Source organism: Aedes albopictus, chromosome 3 (genome assembly GCF_035046485.1).
Source record: "Aedes albopictus strain Foshan chromosome 3, AalbF5, whole genome shotgun sequence".
Classification (NCBI taxonomy): domain Eukaryota; kingdom Metazoa; phylum Arthropoda; class Insecta; order Diptera; family Culicidae; genus Aedes; species Aedes albopictus.
Window position 1 is genome coordinate 91,902,694 of NC_085138.1, and position 19,373 is coordinate 91,922,066.

Below are 19,373 nucleotides of genomic sequence, written 5' to 3' on the forward strand. Positions count from 1 at the left end.
TTCCTATGAAAGCCTTCCATGGATTCCTTTGGAACTTCCTCCAAGGATTTCTTTATAAAACCTTTTAAAGATTTTTTTCTAAATCTCCAAAAAAATACTTAAGAAACTTTTTTTAGAGATTCCTTTAAAACATCTTCCGAATACATGTGTTTTTTTTCAGAAATTCTTCCAGTTGTTCTTTACTAATTCTTACAGGCATTTCTTCACAAACTGCTCCAAGAATTCCTGCAAGAGTTACTTCATGAATTCAATTGGAAATTATTGCTGAAATTTCTCCAGGATTTTCATCCAGTATTCCTCTGGATATTTTTGCTAAAATTCCTTCAGAGATCCTTGCATAATTTAATCCAATGATTCCAGCAGGAATATTTCCAGAGAACAAAAACCTCTTTAAGGATTCTTTCTGGAATTTCTCCTGGTATTCCTCCATGTCCATGATTTGTCTAACGGTTACTGAAAATTTTCTAACAGATCTTATGAGAAATATTTTGATTTAACTTCAGAAGAAACCTTTGCTTAATTTTTTGGAAAAATTCTGGTAAAACCAATTTAACTAATCGCCGAAAATTGGTAAAATAGTTCGTTTGAGGATTCCTGAAAACCCGTGATACTCAATTAAGTACAAAACGAACATATATTTTTAAAAATATTGTAAGATTTCTTGTAGAAAATTATGCATAATTTATTTATATTCTGAATCTGAAATATCATTTCTAATTATTAAGCTGGTCTTAGTGAGATTCTTGGAATGCAAAATGTGTTTGTACCTATACTTAAATAAGAGAAAAAGATTTCGGATAATTTTTGGGTGACACCAATTGAAATTGCTACAGAAATTACACAAATGAAAAATACTATAAGAAAATAAAAACAAAATCGAAGGGAATATGTTTCTTTGAAACACCAAAATATAACGTTTGAAAAAAAAATTGTATAAAAATAAAAACTACAAGTTAAGCAAATTAACAATGTCTAATTGTCATGCGGCGCCAACCTGGACGCTTGCCAAGGGCGCCATGGAACCACGATACGGCTCTGTTACTGCTTTGGGAACTTTTTCGGTACCTAATTGCTTCGGAAATTTCTTCGGCAAATTTATTATAGATATCCCTCAGGATTTTCTTTGGAAGAATCTTCGGCAATTATTTCGAACATCACTTCAGAATTTGGTTGAATATTTCTACAGCATTTCCTTTAGAACTCATTCCAAAATTCCATCAGAAATTCCTTTGATGATTTTGCCAACAATTCCTTAAAGAATTTTGCCGGCATGGTATTTGGAAAATTGTTCGGTAATTTCTTAGAAAATTCCTCAAGCAATTCTTTGGAAATTTATTCCAAATTATTTTTGGCCTATTTTCTGAGAAATCGTTCGAGAAAAAAAAATGTTTTTAATACTTGTGAAAAGTTTCATAGAAATTTCAACGGTAATTCCTTTGGAATATATTTCGGCAATTTAATGCCTTTAATAGTTCTTCTAAGAGTTCTTGAGACATTCCTAAAAAAAATTCTGGATAAATTTCCATCAAAATTACCTAAGAGTTCATTCAAATATTACGTCACACAATATTTGCCAATTTTAGATCCCCTCCCTCCACCATGTAACAACTTTTGTATGGATTTTTTTTTTTAATTTTGTATGATGCGTAATACAGCGCTAGCCTCCCTCCCTTCCCCTGTGGCGTTACGAAATATTTGAACTATTTGAAATTTGAAATAAGAAGTTTCTTAAACAGTTGGCAATGTTTTAAAAATATGTAGTTTTTGGAAATTTCTTCGGTTTCTTCATTAACCCTGAAAGGGATACCTTTAGGCCTTAGTTTCGTCACCTCGCTGAGTGTGTTCCATCAAAGACGAGCTCTGAAAGGCGTCTGGGGTCCAATGGACCCCAGGTATCCGTTTTAGGGTTAAGAATCTCTTCGAGAATTTCTTTGCAAATTGATTAGGAAACTCCCTTTTGAAATTTTTCGGCTATTGTTTTGAAAAGCACAATTCCTTTGTAAATTATGAGATTTTTAATTTCAAAAGGAACTCTCAGAGAATTTGCAAAGGAGTGGCCGAAGAAATTCACAAACAAATAGCCGAAAAAATCCCCAAAGAATATACAAAAGAAATTGTAAATTGAATTCCCATGGAAATCCAAAAATAATCGTTTAAGAAATTTCCAAATTAACTGGCTAGGGAATTTCAGAGGAATTACCGAAATAGCTTCCAATTTTCCACACAAATAGCAAAAGAAATGTTCAAAGAAAGTGCTGAACACCGAAGTAATTCACAAAGGAATCGCCGAAAAAATCATCGATGATGCAGCCAGAGGAATTCCCCAAGAAATTTCCGAATAAATAAAAACAAAAACAATGCTGAAAAACATTATAGACATATTGCCGAAGCAGTTTTTGGAAGCAATAATTATAAATACAATGAAATCATAAAAAAAAAACCCGGATTGATCCACCTAGTGGTGATAGTTGTTGTTGTTATTTATTTATTTTCGTGAGTCTTTAACATATAGTCATTCGACTCACGTAGTGGTGATAGTGCCTTTCTCGTCGAATATGTACTCATGACGCTTCCTTTGACGTGAGCTGAAATGTTCCTGAATCATGAGAATACTTTACTTAGAATTTTATCAGAGCCATCATTGAATTGACTTTAAACTTATTGATGGCACATATTCCGACGTTATGTTCAACGTATAGGCAGAGCTGAAAAATATCAGACCTCTCAGTTGACAGCTTGACCTCCTTCACTATCACTGGAGGCCGATCAACACCAAGACGATACAACTGTTTCACAACACAGATACCTTAACGATTTTCGACAAAGTATTTTCTACACACTTCTACACGCTACAGTGTGTCAAACAATTGTCCGTACAGCAATGTTTTGGTCAAAATAATTTTTCATTCAAATGATCATAACTTTTTCATACATCAATCAAATACGCTGAAATTTTTATCAATTATGTACCATATATCAAAGCTCCATTGGTAAAATTTTGAGCGAGATCGAATAAGTTTTCTGAAAGTTATAGAACTTTTAGTAAAACCTATAAGATTTTTGAACACATTTTTCAAACATTATATCTCAATATGTACTCGATGAAACTTTTTCAATTTTTTTGTGATACAGCTTATATCTAAGGCTTTCATATGCAGCTTCGTTTGAGGTTTCATATTCACTACAAAAAATATGAAAAATCTGTATATGTTCAGAGTGTCATTTGGAAATTTACCATATTTTGATCAATAAAAGTGCCAAGTATTTTCAGCGTTTTTAAACTTTCTTTATGTAATATTTTTGTACAGGGCCTACTTAACTTTATATGAATAGTAGGTCCTATGTATTTTTCATTCAGTTAATGCACTTTTATTGGTAGAAAACGTTTGGCAGATTATATGTGCAAAATATGGTAAATTTTCAAATATCGTCAACTGCATAAGCACATTTTTCATAAAAACCTCTAAAATACCTTCATATGAAAGCCTTTGGTTTCAGCTGTAACACAAAAAATAAATGAGAAAATTTCATTGAGTACATACTGAGATATAATGTTTTAAATATGTGTTCAAAAATCTTACAAGTTTATCTAAAAGTTCTATAACTTTCAGAAAACTTATCCGATCTAGCTCAAAATTTTACCAATGGAGCTTTAATATTATATGATTCATGATTGGTCCAAATTTCAGCGTTTTTGATTGGTGTATAAAAAAGTTATGAATATTTGAATGAAAAATTATTTTGACCAAAAAATTGCTGTACGGGAAATTGTTTGATACACTGTATATTTTATTATCATTGGCTACAAGATGCATGTAAAATTTGACAAAAACATGCAAGTAACTGAAATTTTTCATACTGAATCCCATTCAACTTTCAACCACATTACAGTGCGTGAGGGAGCAACCAGTCGCACAAAAATTTTACGCAGTCATTTTAGACGCGAAAGAGAATTGAAAAAGTTTGTTCGCAGTTATTACGATTAAATTTTAATTTTCCCATATGTACAACGTTGACCCATCCTTCTGCATTATTACACCTCAGGAATCTGAAATGGTGTGATTGGATGAGATCGTCTTAGTTTTGTCAAGATATCTATCGCTTGCTATAATTTTTCTCACTTTTGAATTCCGACGAAGCACCCAACGCTAGTTTTGGAATACTACCGGTAGTTTCTTATGTGGTCTGAGACTATTTTCTTGCTTACCGTTCATCAGGTTACCTAAGGAGCCGCGATTTGATGTGTTGCATGCATGTGTTTGGTTCACTTAAATATTTGGCGGTGGAGCGGGACTGGTTTGATGGTTAGAACACAAGACTATCATGCCAAGGGCCACTTCCGGAGGGAACCCGGAACCGGTTCCGGAACACCACCGGTTGTCTCAAATATGGTCTAAAACTATTTTTTACTAACCATTCATCAGGTCGCCTAAGGAGCCGCGATTTGAAGTGTCGCATGCATGGGTTCGGTTCACTTTTATATTTGGCCACATCTGGCGGGACATACGGAACCGGTTCCGGAACACTACCGGTAGAATCTTAGGTTGACTGAGACTATTTTCTTGCTTATCACTCATCAAGTTATTGAAAAAGCCGCGACTTGATGTGTCGCATGCCTGGGTTTGCTTCACTGTTATATTTGGCCACTTCCGGCGGGACCTCCGGAACCGGTTTTGGAACACCGGTAGTTTCTCATGTGATCTGAGACCATTTTCTTGCTAACCGTTCATCAGGTTATCGCAAAGGGCGCGATTTGACGTGTCGCTTGCATGGGTTTGTTTCATTTTTATATTTGTCCACTTCCGGCGGGACGCCCGGAACCGGTTCAGGAACACTACCGGTTCAGATATGATCTGAGACTATTTTCCTGTTAACTGTTCATCAGGTTATTGAAAAAGCTACGATTTGATGAGTCGCATGTATGGGTTTGGTTCACTTTTATATTTGGCCACTTCTGGTGGGACCTTCGGAACCGGTTCCGGAACATTACCGGTTCAGATATGGTCTGAGACTATTTTCTTGCTTACCGTTCATCATATTATCGAAAATGCCGTGGTTTGATGTGTCGCATGCGTGGGTTTGTTGCATTTTCATATCTAGCCCCTTTCCGGGGTACCGATCCGGAATGCCTAAATGGCCATAATTCCGGAACGGCTGGACCGATCCGAACCATTTTCAATAGCAAACAATGGGACCAGATTCCGCGTCGAATGAACCGTCGGTCATTAAAATCGGTTGAGATTTACTGCCGAAAAGTGACGTGAGTTCGTTTGTACACATACACACACACACATACACACACAGACATCACCTCAATTCGTCGAGCTGAGTTGATTGGTATATGTGACTCGAATCTCCGGGCCTCCTATCAAAAAGTCATTTTTGGAGTGAACATATAGCCTTTCCAGTACACTTAGTGTACGAGAAAGGCAAAACTACAGAAGAAGTTGCCAAAAAAGTTTGCAAAGAAACTGAAAAAGGAATTGTGAATGGAAATTCAGATGAGTTGCCGTTTAAATTTCAGAACAAATTTCCCATGAAATTGTTGATCAAAAACCAAGCTCGTCGTATACAGCGCGAGCGCGATGCAGTTTTAGGGTCAAAGGTTAAAATTAATCACCCAGACCCCTTCCAGAACCGAAAAACTGATGCACATTTCAAATAGCGTCTCATGATAAGCCTATTTGGAGGGTCCAAAATTAATTAATCAGTAAAAGCATAATTTTTAGTACTTTAATTATAGAATGTAAGTCTAAAACGCTAATACGTAAAATTATTAATGAAGTCATTCTGTTTGTAAGTTTTGTTTTGTTCAAATGCGCCATTAATAAATGATGGAATTATCGTGTAAAGTTTTAATTTTAGGTTAATATCAAGGAAAAATACTAGGGGGTGCCGAATACTTTCTAGGGGATGCCAGGCACCCCTGGAACACCCCCTAGCTACGCCCATGTCCCCCGGTTTAGAGAAGGTTCCGCTGTCAAACGCCGTAGACAATGCGAAAGAGAGAGAATGCGATAACCGTGAGAGTGATGATGATTTGGCAATTTGTTGGGATGAACTCAATTAAGAAGATTGATCCGAATATTTCGGATTTGTCAAGTGGATTATGAGTGATCCATTTGACAATCTATATATATAAAAATGAGTTTGATGTTCCTTTGAGGCAACAAAACTCACGATTGGATGAATCGATCATGATGATTCTTGCAAGGTTTGATTCGTATTCATGGTGGCAGTGTTTATAAGTTGAAAAAGATACGAAAATTATCCAAAAAAGTAGGAAAACTGATAAAACACTTATTTTTCATGAGCTGGGAAGAAAATCAACGCGATCGCAATGAAACCAATCTAGAGTGCTGTGCCGCAATGACCTCCACAGTTGTCAAACCACCACAGCTTGGCAAGACAAAGTTTGCCGGGACAGCTAGTTATTTTATGTTTCTAGCTTTGGAGCATTGTTCAATAAAGGGAGTACTGCTTAAAGAATCATGATTTCCTCTGGGCTACTTTGGCGTGACAACACCCTGAAACGCCCTGCAACGCATGGAAACGCTTTGAAACGCTTTAAAACGCTTTAAAACGCCTCTAAAATCTCTAGAAAACCTCCTGAAGATACCTGAGATTTTCTGAAGCCCCCTAAAACCTCTCAGAGACCTCCTGAAACGCATTGAAACGCCTCTGAAACGCCTCTGAAACCCTAATGGAACCTCCATGAAATTTACCTGCGAGCCTCTTAAGCCCCCTCAAATTCATCGGATAGTTTCTGAAATGCCCTGAAACGCCTTGAAATGCTTTGAAACGTCTCTAAAATCCTCATGAAAAATCCGTGAAATTCACCTGCGAGCCTCCTTATCCCCCTCAAACTCATCGGAAACCATCTGAAATGACCTGAAACGCCCTGAAACGCTTTGGAACGCTTTGAAACGTGTCTGGAACCCTCATGAAACCTCTGTGAAATTCTCCTGCGAGCCTCTAAAACCCTCTTAAACTCCGCTTATACTTCCTGAAACGCCCTAAAACGCATTAAAACGCCCTGAAACGCCTCGAAACGCCTTGAAACGGTTTGATACGCATCTAATACCTCTTTAAAACCTCCGTGAAATCCACCTGCGAGCCTCTAAAGCCCTTCAAAATCATAGGAAATCCTCTGAATTGCTTTGAAACGCCCTGAAACGCATTGAAACGCCTTGAAACGCTCTGAAACGCCTCTGAAACCCCTCTGAAACCCTTACGAAACCTCCGTGAAATTCACCTGCAAGCCTCTGAAACCCCCCTTATACCTCCTGAAACGCCCTGAAATGCTTTAACACTTAAACTACCAAGGGTCCAAAAAAGTCGGAAGTCCAACGTTGACAAGGCATTTCTCGGCCGTTTTTCAACCGATTTTAAAACTTTTTTTCGTTAGAACCGGACAGGTTTCAAGAACAGCGTCCACTTTAAAGATTTTATAATAGATGCGTCTACCCAAAGTTAATAAGCAAAAGGCACTTCCTAGTTTTTATGAGAGCGCATTTTTTGCACACTTTGATCAATAAAATAAAATTTAAAGCGATGACATATGGTTTTTTCGACCCTAAATCATGCGTACAGCCGGAGTGAACATGTTTATGCAAAATAAGTGATTTTTCAGTACATTGATATTTTAATTTACTGAAAAACTGGTAAAATACCTACCCTATTTTCACATAAAATAAACAATAAATCAAAATTCAAAGCGATGACATATAGTTTTTTTGGTCTTAAATTGTTCGTAGGATTGTACTGGACATTTTCGATGAACAATAAAAATGTACTCATTACACTCTTATTTTGTTTTACCCGAAGTACTACGAAAATTCCATATTTTTTTTACACAAAGTAGTCATCAAAACTAAAATTAAAACAATAACTTGTAGTTAGCTTTGAATTGTTCTTAGTAGTTTGGGGGACAAAATTTCTACCAGGAATCGGTCAAGAAATTTCTTAAGCGATTCCTTTTGAACACGAAACTGGGCTTCAGAAACGAAGTTTTCCATTTAGACGAGATAGTGGTTCTGCAACGTTTCGCTTTCTGGGCCTATATACAATCCTAGGTTTAAGCGGTTGTAGTCTAAACACCCATCTCTCGATGTGACCGGGAGGAAATGATTACGGTTAACGGAAAATGGTCAGTTTTGAACGAAAAGGAGATGTGGTAGTTTTGCAGATCAACAAGTAGGCCGAGCTCTTGGAATGATCATTATTAGTCGAGACGTCAACTGGGGAAGCACAAAATCTGTCATGACACATCTGTCCAGAAAAAAGGCAAGACATTTCTGTCAAGTGGAAACGTCAGTTTAAGAGCCCATTAGACGCAATGAGGTACAGATACAGGTGGCGCAGATAAACATTGCAAACCACTAGTCTCTTTTGTTCTACCGCTGATCAAATGCAACTCAATTAGTGACGTCACTAATTGGGTTGCATTTGATCAGCGGTAGAATAAAAGAGACAACTAGTGGTTTGCAATGTTTATCTGCGCCACCTGTATCTGTACCTCATTGCATTAGACGGGCCAATTTTTTTAGTCATTGTAGTCCGACATTTATCCAAGGTTGCCATGACTAACGTTGTGTTGGCCGTTTGTCGGGCTTGTTTGGTCAAATAAATATTTGTCATGCCTAAGGGGCTGTCCATAAACCACGTGGTCATGAGGGGGGTGGGTTTCGGCCAATGACCATTTTGTATGGAAGAAAAAAAAATGGTATGGACTAATGACCACGCGGGGGGGTGGGGGATGGTTGAGAAGTCCCAAAAAAAATGACCACGTGGTTTATGGACAGCCCCTAATGGGACAGCTTAAAGCTGCTGCAGAGTGGATTTTTCTGTAAAAAAAATCCGCAATATTGGTATCAAAGTAATCGTTTGCAAAACCAACCCTCACCTATCACCCACCACTATTAAATCAGGTGTAGAAGAAGTAGAACGAGTAGAACAGACAAAAGACCCAAAAAAAACCTTATCATGTCCCTAGATCTCACCCTGGAATCGAATGAGGAGATTCGCTTCCTCAACAAAATCAGCGGTTTCGTAAGGCAATTGTACAAGCAAACACACTTCACGGCCCGTGAGCTTGAAATCGTCCTCCTGCTGTACTACAAGCTTCTCAAGGACGAGCACAACGGAACGGTTCGAAGTGGTGGACATCCAGCGTCCAGTTGTATCAGCCGGCAGCAGTTCACGACGGTGTTCGACACGGCGTTCGGCATGGCCGACAACGTCATGCTGGGGAGGATCTTTTCCGCGTTGGACACGGGCGCCACGTCCTACGTTACGATGGAAACCTGGGTTCAGATGATGTCGCTCTTTCTGCGCGGGACATTCGAGGAGAAGGTCAAGTACTGCTTCCGGGTGTACGACATCCAGGGAGACGGGATGATCCGGCGGGATCACATGATGCTGCTGCTGAGGAGTGCCTTCGTCAAAGCCCAGGACGAGGAAGTGGAGGAAGCGGTCAAGGATCTGGTGGACATCATTCTGCACCGGATGGATGTCGATCGGGACGGATCGATATCGTTTGAGGACTACAGTGAAACGGTCCGAAGGGCGCCGGAAATGCTGGAGTGCTTCGGGAAGGCTTTGCCCGATCGCGGGCATGTCTATGCTTTTTCGAGGACTTTTCTGGAAAGGGTGCGCAAATTTTGAGTAAATAAAATTTCGTTGTAGGTACGTTTATAATATCTGGTAAACTGTTACGCATTCTGGATGGAATGGACATTGGATGCTTGGACATTTGTGTTACGTACAAAAGGCTGAATTACGAAAAGCTGAAATAACAAAAGGCTGAAATTACAGAAGGCTGTATGCATCAAAAGGTTGAAATAGTTATTCGACTAGTTATCAAACGCACCAGCCTAAGGGCTAACCTCAACACTAACAACTCAGACAAACTGATCACTCCTATTGGGAATAATTACATACATCTATTGATTTTACGATCTATTCGAAGATTTGTTTGTTGGTCGATTGCCCAGCCGTGGCACTCGCATTGGTTTTGCTTTTTTGCTTGAGCTTGACGATTGACCGTCCTACCGTCAATAGTTCGTTGGCAAACTAAGCCATTTTGGGGGAACATGTTTCAGTAACTGTGTTCTGAATCGGAAAGTTTTACGACTGGCCATAATGCTATGGATTATTGAACGCTTACATTAATAAGACAGTATTTTTCAAAAGAAAAGCATGTATTTTAAAGAAGGGAAAATCTCTGATGATATTGTTTAAGTAGCCGTAATGACAACAATCTCCAAATCACCATGACTCGGAAGAATAGCTCGTGTTTAAAGAAGGATAAATTAACGATATGAATAGGCTCAGTGTACCAGTTATGGCTATAGTACCTCAAATTCGCCATAGTTGATTTTCAACCTTTGAAGATGCAAATCAACAAAACAAAAATCGTGAATAACAGATCACGTTCACAAATGATGTTTGCAATCATTCAAACTTTGCAATTTGCTCAAATTATGATAGAAATAAATCATTTTCCATAACTTTTCGGCTTCCTTGCACCCTATTTCGCCATAGTGTACACCAAAACCTCCATTTAGGTAATGGGTCGGGACTGCCTAAATAGAATTTTTACCTTAATGGATTCATTACCTAAATGGATTCAGTTCATTACCTAAATGGAGTACAAGGTTGCAAAGAAGTTTAACTAGGGAGAGTAACCCGAATAGGAGATTTAAAGATGATCATGCGGAGTTTCAGAGAACTTTCAAGGGAGTTTCTGTAGGGGAGGGGCTTCAGGGGCGTTTTCGGGGGTTTTGAAGGGTCTCAGGTGAGAATTGTCATGCAAATGACTAGCTGGGCGCGGAACACAAAAAACCCTGAAAAATTCCGCCAGACTGAAAAATTGTTGAATGTCGGGTCAATGTCGGGTAAATTTTTATCGTATGTTGGGCCACTGTTGGACCAACATCGAACAACTGTTGGGTCTATGTTGGGTTTGAAGGCCAAAATAAAAACAGGTGAATGATAGGTTAATGTCGGGTATGACGTCATCAATCATAAGTACTCCAACTGTTCTGAACACAACCAAATTCTATTTAGGTAACGTTACCTAAAAGGAGGGACCTAAATAGATTTTACCTAAATGGATCCTACCTAAATGGAGGTTTGAGTGTACCAGTTATGGCAAATCCCATAAGGAATGCATGTAAATAGTGCGAAGTGGAACCAAAATTAACAAATGTGTCCATAATTGGTACAGGGTTCCTATCATTGGCACACGCCGTAATAATTAATAAAAATAGGGGGCTATTTTATAACTCGAGTCGATTAAATCGGGTCGCCTGCTATCACTGTCGAGTCGAGCAGAAAAGCTATCACAGAAACCGATTAGCTCGACAGTCGACAGCAGAAAAGTGGTCGATTCGCGAATTTGTTCAGCAGGGAGATGCGTGTCTGGTAGTGGTCATGTGGAACCGGCCAACCCAATCTGGTCCTGTTGCTGGTATCGGAATTACCCCCGCGGGGACCTGGATCGTGGACATTTCAGTCAGGGCACCAAAACCAGGCATGCAAAGGCTCTATCTACATGATTTTTTTTATATTCATCTTCTTGGACACCATTAAACATCAAATGGCCTCCCAGGCCAACCATTGGTCAACCCGTGGCCACCGGAATGTGCTCTGCTGGAGCCTATTTCGAGAACGTTTTGGCCATAGCGCCAAAACTAGAAATGCGACGGCTCTTTCTTCTGATTTTTCATATCCATCGTTTTAGTAACCATGAAAAGGTCTAATGGCCTTCCATACCAACCCGTGGCCACTGCAATATACCCTGGAGGAACCTGTTCCGAGGACGTTTGGACCATGGTGCCAAAATTAGGAATGCGACGGCTCTATCTTCATGATTTTTCATATCCATTATCTTGGTTACCGTAAAAAGGTCCAATATCCTTCCTGGCCAATCTAAATGCGTCCTGAAGGTGCCTTCTTCGTGAACGCCAAAACTAGACATGCGACGGTCTATCTTCTTGATTCTTCATATCCATTATCTTTTTTTTCTCAATGGCCACCCACTGGTCAACCCGTGGCCACCGGAATGTGATACAAATGTGTTCTTCGAGGACGTTTTGACTATGGTGCCAAAACAAGGTATGCGATGGCCATGGCGAAGGCTCTGATCCTGTAGGAATTCCCCTGGATAGTATTCTAAGAGTTTCTCGGGAAATACCTCCAGGAATTCCTCCGGAAATTCCACTACGAATTCCTCCGGAAATTCCTCTAGATATTCCTTTACGAATTCCTCCGGGCATTCCTCTAGGAATCACTCCAGCTATTCCTCCAGAAATACCTGCAGAAATTTTCCAAGGAACTCCTCCAGAAATTCCACCGGAAATTCCTTCAGGAATTCATCCGGAAATTCCTCCAGAAATTCTTCCAGGAACTCTTCCGGAAATTCCTCCAGGAATTCCACCGGAAATTCTTCCAGGAAATCCTCCGAAAATTTCTCCAATTCCTCCGGAAATTCCTCCAGGAATTCCTCCGGAAATTCCTCCAGGAATTCCTCCGGAAATTCCTCCAGGAATTCCTCCGGAAATTCCTCCAGGAATTCCTCCGGAAATTCCTCCAGGAATTCCTCCGGAAATTCCTCCAGGAATTCCTCCGGAAATTCCTCCAGGAATTCCTCCGGAAATTCCTCCAGGAATTCCTCCGGAAATTCCTCCAGGAATTCCTCCGGAAATTCCTCCAGGAATTCCTCCGGAAATTCCTCCAGGAATTCCTCCGGAAATTCCTCCAGGAATTCCTCCGGAAATTCCTCCAGGAATTCCTCCGGAAATTCCTCCAGGAATTCCTCCGGAAATTCCTCCAGGAATTCCTCCGGAAATTCCTCCAGGAATTCCTCCGGAAATTCCTCCAGGAATTCCTCCGGAAATTCCTCCAGGAATTCCTCCGGAAATTCCTCCAGGAATTCCTCCGGAAATTCCTCCAGGAATTCCTCCGGAAATTCCTCCAGGAATTCCTCCGGAAATTCCTCCAGGAATTCCTCCGGAAATTCCTCCAGGAATTCCTCCGGAAATTCCTCCAGGAATTCCTCCGGAAATTCCTCCAGGAATTCCTCCGGAAATTCCTCCAGGAATTCCTCCGGAAATTCCTCCAGGAATTCCTCCGGAAATTCCTCCAGGAATTCCTCCGGAAATTCCTCCAGGAATTCCTCCGGAAATTCCTCCAGGAATTCCTCCGGAAATTCCTCCAGGAATTCCTCCGGAAATTCCTCCAGGAATTCCTCCGGAAATTCCTCCAGGAATTCCTCCGGAAATTCCTCCAGGAATTCCTCCGGAAATTCCTCCAGGAATTCCTCCGGAAATTCCTCCAGGAATTCCTCCGGAAATTCCTCCAGGAATTCCTCCGGAAATTCCTCCAGGAATTCCTCCGGAAATTCCTCCAGGAATTCCTCCGGAAATTCCTCCAGGAATTCCTCCGGAAATTCCTCCAGGAATTCCTCCGGAAATTCCTCCAGGAATTCCTCCGGAAATTCCTCCAGGAATTCCTCCGGAAATTCCTCCAGGAATTCCTCCGGAAATTCCTCCAGGAATTCCTCCGGAAATTCCTCCAGGAATTCCTCCGGAAATTCCTCCAGGAATTCCTCCGGAAATTCCTCCAGGAATTCCTCCGGAAATTCCTCCAGGAATTCCTCCGGAAATTCCTCCAGGAATTCCTCCGGAAATTCCTCCAGGAATTCCTCCGGAAATTCCTCCAGGAATTCCTCCGGAAATTCCTCCAGGAATTCCTCCGGAAATTCCTCCAGGAATTCCTCCGGAAATTCCTCCAGGAATTCCTCCGGAAATTCCTCCAGGAATTCCTCCGGAAATTCCTCCAGGAATTCCTCCGGAAATTCCTCCAGGAATTCCTCCGGAAATTCCTCCAGGAATTCCTCCGGAAATTCCTCCAGGAATTCCTCCGGAAATTCCTCCAGGAATTCCTCCGGAAATTCCTCCAGGAATTCCTCCGGAAATTCCTCCGGAAATTCCTCCAGGAATTCCTCCGGAAATTCCTCCGGAAATTCCTCCAGGAATTCCTCCGGAAATTCCTCCAGGAATTCCTCCGGAAGTTCCTCCAGGAATTCCTCCGGAAGTTCCTCCAGGAATTCCTCCAGGAATTCCTCCAAAAGTTCCTAGAGGAATTCTTAGAGGATTTCTTAAAGAAATTTCCAGAGGAATTTCCAGAGGAATTCCTTGAGAATTTTCCGGAGGAATTATGAAGGAATTCCTAGAGGAATTATGAAGGAATTCCTAGAGGAATTTATGAAGGAATTCTGGAGAAATCCCCAGAGGAAAATGTGGAGAAATTCCTTGAGGAATTCTGGACGAGTTCCTAGAAAAATTTGTGGACATATTACTAGAGGAATTTACGGAGCAATTCCTAGCAAAATTTCCGGAGGAATTGAAAGAGGAATTTTTGGATGAATTCCTGGAGGAATTTCCGGAGAAATTTGTGGAGCAACTCCTAGAGGAATTTAAGGAGGAATTCCTAGAAGAATTTATACAGGAATTCCTGGAGGTGTTTCTAGAGGAACTCCTAGAGGAATTCTGGAAGGAATTCCTGCAGCACTTCCTAGAGTAACTCCTAGATAAATTCCTACAGAAACTTCCAGAGGAATTTCCAGAGGAATTCCTAGACGATTTTCTGGAGTAATTCCTAGAAGTGTTTATACAGGAATTCCTAGAGGAATTTTCTGAGCAATACCTAAAGGAATTTCTGGAGAAATTTCTAGAGGAATTTCAGGAGAAATTCCTAGAGAAATTTCTGGAGGAATTCTGGAGGAATCCCAAGAGGAATTCGTGGAGGAAATCCTTGAGTGTAGTCGGTTCGTTCCGACGCAATTCCTGGTTTCAGTTTCTTAGATGCCTGCAAGCGAAGAATCAGGTTTTGATCACCAAAACACAGGATAAACATAAAAAAAATGGAAGATATGGCGCTATGGCCAAAGCGTCCTCGAAGCAGGCTCCTCCAGAGGATATTCCGGTGGCCACGGGTTGGCCTGGGAGGTCATTAATCCTTTTTATAAATAATAAGATTGTGTATATGAAAAATGGTAAATATAGGGCCTTCGCATGCCTAGTTTTGGCGCTATGGCCAAAATTTCTTCGAAGTTAGCTCCTTCAGGAAACATTCCAGTGGGCACGGGTTCGCCAGGGCGGCCGTTGGTCCTTTTTACGTTCACTACGATGATGGATATGCAAAATCATCAAGAAAGAGCCGCCGCATGCCTAGCTTTGGGGTTCTGACCGAGGCGACCTTGCCAAGGCTTCCGCGGGAGCCATTCCGACATCCGCGACAGGACCAGATCGGGTTGATCGGTTCTACATGTCCACTACCAACCAAGCTACCAAACACTCATAATCAGCTGGACATTTTTGCCTAATACACCAATTGGGTTCTTTAGGGGTATTCGGATTATTTCATAATCGGATTCTCCGCCCAAAAATTAGTCGAAATCCAAAATTTCATAATTTTTGGAGTCCGGGAACTATTTTTAAAATGCATTTAAAGTTTGTATGGGGAAATTTTTTTGTTTGGGTCGAACTGTCACTTTATCGATTGAACTGTCATTCTATCCACGAAAATTAAAACTGTTTTGTTAATTTAACCATCAAAACAAAGGTATTGGAATCCAATAAAATCACATTATACTCAGAAAAATGAGCTCTTTCGATTAGGCTATAGAAAAAAGCAATGTTTTATTCACTAAACAACCCAATTAGCTATCTTGTACTGCAACCATAATTGAAAGCGTATGCCGTGTACGGAATACCCGACGCGATCGCTCGTGCATCTCTTTTTGGCGCGACTGATGGAGGTTTTAAAACAAGGGGGAGTCGCTTAGCACATCTTTACTTGTGCCAATTATTTTCAGTGTGCCAACGGGTATTGAATTGTGCCTCAGTGTGCCCCGAAGTGCCACTGCTTGATGATTCAGATTTTGCTTGGCAACTACCAAGACAACCAACTGTTTGTTTTTATTTTGCAGGTCAAATGCACATGGTTGCCTAGTTTTTTCACCCAAACTCAAGTGTCAAAATTGTGCCTCAGAGTGCCTCGGTGTGCCACACAGCGTATAAGACGGTGTGCTTGGCACCTCTTGGCACAATGTTCCAAGCGACTAGCCCCTTGGTTTAAAACGGATTCCAATAAATATTCTAGAGTAGTTTTACTAATATAATGCAAAAATACTTCCGCGTACAAAGCCATGTTGTTGGTGGAAATTCAAAATTTCACATCAGCTGTCTGATAACTGTGCGCAGCAGGCACTGATTGCTGTGCGATGACAAGTGACCGACCGTTTTCATCGAGTCGTCATAATGTATCGAGCACTCGTTGTGCCAGACTATTTACTCGACATCTAACGACAAATTCGTTTCGTGTAATTCGACAACTATCAAGTCACATGAAATTCCGATCGACTCGAGTTATAAAATAGCCCCCATGTTTTGGCTCCGTTTCTATATTTTTCCTGTAAAGTATAAAAACTAATCAATCATTTGACATACCGATGACATTCGTCGGTCTTCTTCTTCTTTTAATAGAAATAGTTTTTCTTAGGTAGTGCGATAACTGGTACAGGCACCCTATTACCAGTTCATTCTTGTGTTCGTTGGTATGCACCATTAGCCTTTTCACTAAAAGCTCAGTTTCGAAACTAGGGCCCATGCTGAGAGTTACGGCGTACGATTCGTGTTCGGACCAAGAACTTTTTGTTATGAAAATTTTCTTGGCTCCCTTTGGCATTGAGTATCTTCGTACCTGTTACACGATATGCTAAAGCTGAGAAGCAGGCTCGATCTATGTTCAAGCGTTTCTCCAAGAAAAGGAAGTAGTACTATAACTATACTATATACTATAACAATACATGCATTTTCGTATTTACAGCCTTTTAAACTGTCAGCCTCTTGTAATTTCAGCCTTATGTTACACTTTCTTGATTTTAGCCTTTCGTATTCAGCCTTTTGTGCATTCAGCCTTATGTTACAATCCCCGTTTGATGCACATTACAGACCCCCAGTTCATGGTTGATTAAACTAAGTCATTTTGGGGGAACATGCTTTCGTTACTATGTTCTGAATCGGAAAGTTTTAAGACTTGTCATATAACGCTTACTTCTTTACTGACAGTACTTCTCAAAATCGCAAATCTCTGCGGCTAAATTTGTATCTGTGATGACATAATCTCAAAACAACATGCCTCGAAAGAACAGATCGTGGCATTGAGTGTGCCTATTACATGATGTTCAAAAGCTGAGAAGCAGGCTTTATCTCAGTTGAGGCGTAACGCCGAGAAAAGGAAGAAGTGCTATAATTTATTTATGTATTTTCGTATTTTCAGCCTTTTGTAAATTCAGCCTTATGTTACAGTTTCTTAAATTTTAGCCTTTCGTATTCAGCCTTTTGTGCATTCAGCCGTTTGAGGTTCAGCCAAGGATTCAGCCTTATGTTACCATCCCTATTTATTGGCAATTTTCGAATTATTTATGGAAATTTTTAAATTTATTATGGGGCGTTTCATTGGCTGCCTCTACTAGTAGGTTTTATTTCGGCTGCAATAAAAATTAAATAAAACAGAACAGTTTTCTCAGGAATAAGGTAGTTTGCATTGTAGAAACAAAGAAACATCGAATTAGTATGTATAACTGCAGTACCTAATACTCAATAGTAATAATTCTGAAACAATAATATAATAGTGCAATTTCAGAATAAATTCCCAAGTAACAATTTTGATGTTTTCGAAGTTTTTTTTTGCGATTTAAAAACCCTCAAAACCCTTTTATATGCCTTCAATGGCCCACGTTCTGGCTAGTTGGCCCAGTCTTATCGCGCCTCTGCATATTACTCATCACGATGAAAGCTGTTCCCAGCTCGCTTGTGTTGCCGCAGTTCTGGTCGATGGTACCTCTAAACGTTCGCACCATGCATTCTGTCCAACACACCTCCTGGATAATTACTGTATGAGCCCCGAGAAAATTTTGTTCATGTTCGTGAAATAACATGCATCAATGGCTCTTCAGACTCGTGGTTTTGATAACATTTCATTGGTTTTGAGAGGCCTTGACCCTCCCAATCTACGGCACTAGTTGGCGCGTCTGTAGACATAGTAGCCTGTGATAAGATTACGCCTTTTCGCCGAACTGGGCGCTTGGCTTTCTTATAAAAAACAGAGCTACGCAAGGAGCTACGCAGTATCTGTATTGTCAGTAGGCTACTGATAATGTAGCACCGTCACTATCACTCAAGGCCACGCTCAAGGCAGATCTTTATCAAGACTTCAATACATAATAACTGGATATTGACCCGCACTTAGATGTTTATATATCACCCTTCTTAGTCTTGGTTTGGATTGTTGAACGAATTTTAAAGGTGACAGTCACGCTGACTTGGGTCATAGTTTTCCAATCAAAACTAACGATTTATTGCTTACCATTACTCTTATTATTAAAGTTTTATTAACCCTCTAATACCCAACCCTGCCTTTAGACGGGATACAGTTTGAGATTTTTTTAAATTTTTGCTTCGTGGAAAATCAATTTTTTCATATTTTTGGCTGATATTTTGGACTGTTTTGTATGTCTCAAAATGGGTTTTGGTGTATTTTAAAGCGTATTTACATTTTTTAAAAATCGTTGAAAAAATTATGTTATAGTCACCTTTTAGAAGTCATTGTTTATTTTATACTGAATCGCTACAATTAACATATTTAAATTTTTCCCAAATCATTCTATCCTAGTTTAATAGTTAAAGGGAATGAAATACACTCTAAAATTATTTTCCTGAAAATTACACGGAAAATAAAACTTCCATTGAAAAACATTTAAAATAAAAATATTTCAACAATAATCATAAAATATCAAAATGTTTTCATCTCAAAGAATCCGTTCCCCAAATAGCCTTCCAGGAAAAATATAAAAGTGTAGGAATGTTCAAAAATAAAAATTAGAAAAATCAAAAACTGAAATTCACGAAATCGAGATTTAAAAAGAATCATCTTCCAAAACATGTTTAAATCGATTTTAGATGACGAAAAATGATATTTAGATCAAAATCAAAAAAATGGGTATTAGAGGGTTAAAGAGACGTTCAGCCCGGGTGCCACTCTGCTTACATAACAACTGTTTCGGATGAAAGTTTCGTTGACATGAGTAACCTAGATAGGCACGAAGATACTCTGAACTATGTGCTCAAGATAGTCAAGAAAATTTATGATTTCCCACCGCGCATGGTCTTGCTAAATACCCGCGAATTTACGCTTCAGCTATATAGTCCGAAGAATCAACTTATAAAAATGACTTTGTAGTTGCCTATCTGGTAAATTTTCAATCAGTTACAAAGTATTTGGAAATTTTACAATCCTTGCCA

The 19,373-nt window shown here is 39.9% G+C and overlaps 1 protein-coding gene across 1 annotated transcript; it reads left to right on the forward strand.

The window, feature by feature from the left end:
- Positions 1-8,877: 8,877 nt before the first annotated feature.
- LOC109424018 (calaxin-like) lies at positions 8,878-9,721 on the forward strand. Its single transcript, XM_019699076.3, has one exon. The coding sequence runs from the start codon at positions 8,986-8,988 to the stop codon at positions 9,664-9,666; it is 681 nt and encodes a 226-aa protein (XP_019554621.2). The 5' UTR covers positions 8,878-8,985; the 3' UTR covers positions 9,667-9,721.
- Positions 9,722-19,373: the final 9,652 nt, after the last annotated feature.